Source organism: Fukomys damarensis, unplaced genomic scaffold, assembly GCF_012274545.1.
Source record: "Fukomys damarensis isolate Sample0158 unplaced genomic scaffold, DMR_v1.0_HiC HiC_scaffold_9, whole genome shotgun sequence".
Classification (NCBI taxonomy): Eukaryota; Metazoa; Chordata; class Mammalia; order Rodentia; family Bathyergidae; genus Fukomys; species Fukomys damarensis.
The window spans coordinates 3,261,255-3,266,763 of NW_022900921.1; the positions used below are offsets into that span (position 1 = coordinate 3,261,255).

General features: G+C 50.0%; 1 protein-coding gene across 4 annotated transcripts in view; it reads right to left on the reverse strand.

The window, feature by feature from the left end:
* Positions 1-5,509, reverse strand: part of P4ha2 (prolyl 4-hydroxylase subunit alpha 2) — a 30,917-nt gene that overhangs the window by 18,798 nt on the left and 6,610 nt on the right. For all 4 annotated transcript variants that reach the window (XM_010639771.3, XM_010639769.3, XM_010639770.3 and 1 more), the window contains exons 2-4: positions 3,400-3,499; positions 2,704-2,800; positions 2,179-2,330 (exon numbers count right to left, since the gene is read on the reverse strand). In XM_010639771.3, coding sequence (XP_010638073.1) covers positions 2,179-2,330; positions 2,704-2,800; positions 3,400-3,499 — 349 coding nt within the window. The remainder of the gene's footprint in view (positions 1-2,178; positions 2,331-2,703; positions 2,801-3,399; positions 3,500-5,509) is intronic.

The window sequence follows — 5,509 nt, forward strand, 5'->3', positions numbered from 1 at the left end:
ATATATGTATAATATATGCCCTTCCACCAAGAAATCCTTCCTGATGGTTGCTGATCACAAGATTTCTCCTTTTGTACACTTCTTTTCTAACTGCCTGTGCTGCTCATTTGGAACTGAATAAGAAACATCCTACATACTGGTTTGTATTTGGGAGTCTAGGAGTCAAAATCAAGGGATAAAGCTCCCCACTTATGGTGCCCAATTCCACAGCCTAGAACCCGGGAGAGTCTCTGACAGCTCAATACCCTGAAAAGGCTCTTCTGGGACTGCAAGCAAAAGGTCACCTCTTATAAGCCCAGGACTCAGGTGGGGCCACATCTTCCCAAACTCACTGAGGCCTTCAGTTCTGCCCATGAGCTGAGAACAAGGAAGAAAACTCCAAGTCATTCCTTCCTGGCCCTTTCCCAAGAGTAGCAGCACCCACAGTCAGCTACTCTTACAACATGAATCTCAAACACCCATTTCTAGCCACGCCTGCAGACCCAGTGGGCACCAGGAAGCTGCTATCTTGTTTTCCTCATGGGGAGGGACTCTGAAGAGTTTAGAATCCAGGAACAGAATGCACGCTCCTAGAAGGAGACACAGTGCACTATCAGTATGTTCCCCTTATTTCAGGGGAAAGAACTTAAAAGTCAGAGATGAAAACCACCTAATCCTCTCTGAGCCTGTCTGATCCCCTTCCAGGTAATTATGAGGCTTTCCAGATGTGGATAGGAGCAGAGGTCACAGAGAACGAGATCAGTGTGGGGATCCAGTGTGCAGGCGGAACAGCCTGTTCTGAGCCAGAGGCCCAGCCTGGGAGGAGGCAGCTCGGAAGGCAGCCGTGGTTTCTGGAGGCAGTGAGCTCACTGGGCCTGGCTCCAGCCTGGCCAAGCTCACCAATCCCCCCCCACAGCCCTGCCGCCCCAGTCAAGTCCAACCCTGCCTGGCCACGTGGGGTGGACTGTCTCAGCCAGAGACAGCTCGTCTGAGGTTCATCGGCACTCCCAGCTCAGGGACAGGACGCAGGGCTGACCAGGGTTGGGCATCCATGAGGCCTGCTTCCTGGGCCACCCCACCATCCGTGCCTGTTGACAGGAAAGGGTCAGAGCACAGAGATTGCCACTGCAGAAAAAGCTTTTTTAAAATTTGTACTCTGACCTGTAAATACCATTTCTAGTTTTTCTAGAAAAGTGATCTGAGATAGATACCAAGACATACATAAAAGACTGCTGCTAATTTGGAAACAATCCCGTGTCTGAAGACGTAATCAGTCTTACAGTGTAACAGCGAGACAGATTATTATCCAGCCACCAAAATCATGAGGCAGAGAAGCTGGTGCTGGGTGTGGTGGCTCATGTCTGTAATGCCCAGCACTCAGGAGGCTGAGGCAGGAGGTTGAGAGTTCAAGGCCAGCCAGGGCTACAAAGCAAAACCCAGACTCAAACCTCTGCTAGTCTCCCCACCCAAAAAAAGAGAAGCTGGGAGATTCAGGGAAGATTATACTCTTAGAAACCCATCAAAAGATGTTTTGTTTGTAGAAAACATAAATAGGAAAGAACTCAGATGGGGCTTAGCTTCCCAGTTTGCCTTGGTCCCAATGCCCAGCCCAATTCACTCATTTTAATTAATTTGTCTCTTGAAGCAAATGAGTTTTCACCCCCTAGTATACACATGGCTCCCTTTTTAAAAAGGGTATATGCATGTGTAGGAAGATTATAATTTTAACACTGCTTACCACCGGGCACTACATTGCTCCGGGCACCAGGAGTAAAAACTACAATTTTCATGTGGGGTTCCGTCTGTGTTTCCTAATGTTTCCATAAAAACATGTATAAATAAAGTATAATCATAAAAAAATCATTACAAGGACAGGGGATTTAGCTCAGTGGTTCCAGCATCTGCCTCACAAGCACAGCGTTCAGAGTTCGATCTCTGATACTAAAAAACAAAAAAAAAAATCACCAAAAAATGGTATGTGTGGTGGGGGGAATAAAACACTACAAAAAGGCACACATTGATTACTATTATACATCTGCAAAAAAACAACAACAGCCCACTGGCAGGACACAGAAGGGAGAGCTGAGGATGGGCAGGTCTGAGCAGCCACACCACACTGTGTGCACAGATCCAAACTCGCTCGACCCCACAGCCCAGGCACAGGCACACGCCCATGGTCCACCTGCTCCCGGCCCTCACCTGCAGCCGAGTCCTGCAGAACGAGGTTCTCCAGCGCAGGCCAGTCTGTGTTCAGCCGCTTCACCAGCTTATAGGCGTTCACAGGGTGGGCCACGTAGCCCTCAGGGTCTGCAGCTGACTTGCTGGTCAGGGCTTCCATTTTGCTGGCCCAACTGCACAATCAAATGAAAAGAATAACACTCTACCCACACAGGTCTTGACCTGTAGGAACTTTCCTGGTGAGAATTCTTTACCTTCACAAAGAGGAATAAAACATGAATACAGTAATCCCCACAGATCTTTCTAGCTCCTTAATCTAGGTAAAACCTGGGGAATCTAAGTACTAAAAAAAGTCTTAAGTAGAAAGGAAAAGCACAATTATTCCTTCGCCCATGTACTTAGCTACTCCAGAGGACTGGCAGGAAGAAACCTCCAGGCCAGCCTCATATCCTCCCACTCTCTCCTCTCCTGAATTCCTGGGTGGGTTCAGGGTATTGGGCAGGAGGCCCGGCTCAGGTTGGCTGCAGGGCCTTAGGGCACTTTCACCTCTTAATCTTGGCGAGCTTGGCTTCTTCCACGAGGATATACTCCTTCAGAGACTGCACCAGGTCTTTCTCTGCATAAATCAGGTCAGTCATGTGCCCTGCAGGAGGGAAGTAAAGGCCAGTATGAAACACGTAAGGGATGTCAGCCCCTTCCCTTGGGCATAAAACGTGAACACAAAAGCAAGTCCCTTGGGCCAAGGATGTAATGGCTCTCTGGGAACCACGGGGATTTGAAAGAAAGAGGCCTAGCCACTCATATGGTCTCGGGCCTAACTTCAGGAAGAGAAAGGCAGAGGTGCCAGGAAGATGTGCAGGATAAGTGTACCAGGGGCTACTCAAAGCAGAAGCCCCAAATATCACTCTCCTGCCATTGCCCAGCTGGTCCTATTACTGGCAGGGATGTACTAAGGGCTCTGGAACTCCAGATGAGAAGGAGAGGAAAGGCTAAATCCTTAGGACACAGAGTTCACCACTCCTTTGCCCCAGGGGAAGGTGGTAAAAGAGCCAAAAAGCCTGTGTATGGGTGTACTTCCCAAATGGGAAGGCATAATTCAGGGAGCTGGCTCACTGGACACCAAGATCATCAGGATCAGTGCACGGAGAAGCAACTTTGCAAGTTCTACTCTACTAGAACTAGGCAAAACCAATGGATGGAGCCATCCCACCCTCAGTGAGAACAGGCAGTACTTCCACGTACCAACAGAAGTGAAGAACTCGGCCTGCACACAGCTCAGGATGCCAAACCAGGCCATCAGCAACTCGGACACCTGGAGTTTCATGGTCAGAGAAGGCAGCATCTGTAAGGAATTCAGGGCATTCCTTAGATCAACATAGTGAAAAAGAACAACTTAGATGAGGAGACACACGCACATGTGCACACATACACATGCACGTGTGCAAACCTGCCAAACTCCTGTCCTAGCAAAAACTTGGGAGGGCATTCAGAATTAGCCATGGAAAAAACACAGGGTATGAAATCAGCAATGTGTGCTCAAGTCTGGCCTCTGCTCTGGGAAGCCATGTGCACTTGGGAGGCCCCAGCCTCTCGACTTCTGGAAAAACCTGCAACATAAGAAGGCGGAATCAAGATGCATGGGACACAGGCACCTGTCCGTCCAAGACTGGTCCACCCCCACCTCATTTCACAGACTGTGTCTCTGTTTCTAACCCTCAACACAACAGCTAGGGCAGTGCCAGGAGACTGGGATCTACCCTCTGGCCAAAGATCGTAACAGTACAGGAGAGGCAATGACAGATAGAGAACTTGATACAATAAGCTCTGGGGACCCGGCCCAAACTGAAGTGTATGGCAGATGGTCAGCAGCAGAGAATAAACACTGACCCCTGCCAGTCTGCACCTGCCAGAGACAGAGCCGTCTGGGGCTTGGCACTCCGGGGCAGACACCGCTCTTCCTGCAGCGAGCTCCTTGCCAGACACCGTCTTGTCCTCATTCACTCACAAATGTTTACTGATAGATGCCAGGCACCGAGCTAGGTACTGGGGATGCAACCATCCATCAGCCACACATGGTGAAAACCTCAGACTGGGCTGCTGACACGTGGAAGAGGCCAGCTACTGCCCGCCATTCAGTGGCCTAGAAATAGACACGGCTCTGAGGGAGGCAGGTACAACCTGAAGCAACCCTCACTGGCACTGGGCCTACAGACACAATGGAAGCTTCACACATCATCTCCCAGCTCAGCCCTCAGCCTAGAGCAGCTGGAAGCCCAGTACTCATCTAAATCCCTGCTCTGTCTGTCCTTCCTCTTCTTGCTCCACTTCAGCCAACTCTCATGGGAACGTTCAAATGGAAACTTACTAAGAAAATAAAGGAAATACAAATGCTTCTCCCAAAAATCCCAGCCTTGTCCAGCAGAATTCTAAGTCTGAGCTCATGTTCACCGCTTTCTGGCTGTCGTGGTCAATTAGATGCACAGTCACTCTTACCATGCCTCATCGTACCCTTGTAGAAGAAATTCCAGTCTGTTGTCAGGTTCCAGGTTCAGCTCAGAGATCGCCCTAAACGCCCCGTCCCCAAGCAGTCTGCTCTGTCAGGAAGAGGACAGCATAACCAAACCGCCCCTGTGTCCAGAACTAACCACATGCTTGTCACAGCCCAGCTGCTCGGCTCCAGAGAACAGGACAATAATAATCTTCAGAGCCAGAGCTTGCTGTAGGACATGGCCCGTTGGGGTAAGGGATCCATTATGGGATAAGGGAAGCAGAATAAAGCAAGTCCCTGAAAGACAATAAGCAAGTCTGGGCAGACGCAGGCCCTCCAGGTCCCGTCTGGTCTGCTTCCAGGCCTCACTGCCTGTCCCCTCCGGGCCAGGATTCCAGAAGGCTCTCTTCTGGCTTCCCTGAGGCCATTTCACTAAGGGAAATGGGTTTCTGTTTCTTGTACTTGAAGAGGCTCGACCAACTCAGGATGGTAGCTTTTGTACAGATACAGGGAAGGCCCAGGAAAAATTCAGAGCCAAGAGGCTCTGTGAAGAGTGGGGGACCAGCCAACTGCCCCTCAGAGTGGGGATAGTAGGAGAGCGGTTCTAGGCAGGAGTCTACACTAGACGTGCTTGAAAGTGGAGGCCCCAGCACTTCTTCCCAAGTGTGTTGCCAGCCACAGCTGTGCGACTCTTCAGAGATTAGGCAACAAATTCATGCGAAAGGGAAGCTAGCTGCTCTGTTCCTTTCATATCACCCCAATGGGTGGGGTATTTGGCTCAGTGGTTGCACTGGCTGCCTTGCGAGCACAAAGGCCCGAGTTCAATCCCTGGTACCACAAAGAAAAAAAAAAAAAAAAAAAAAA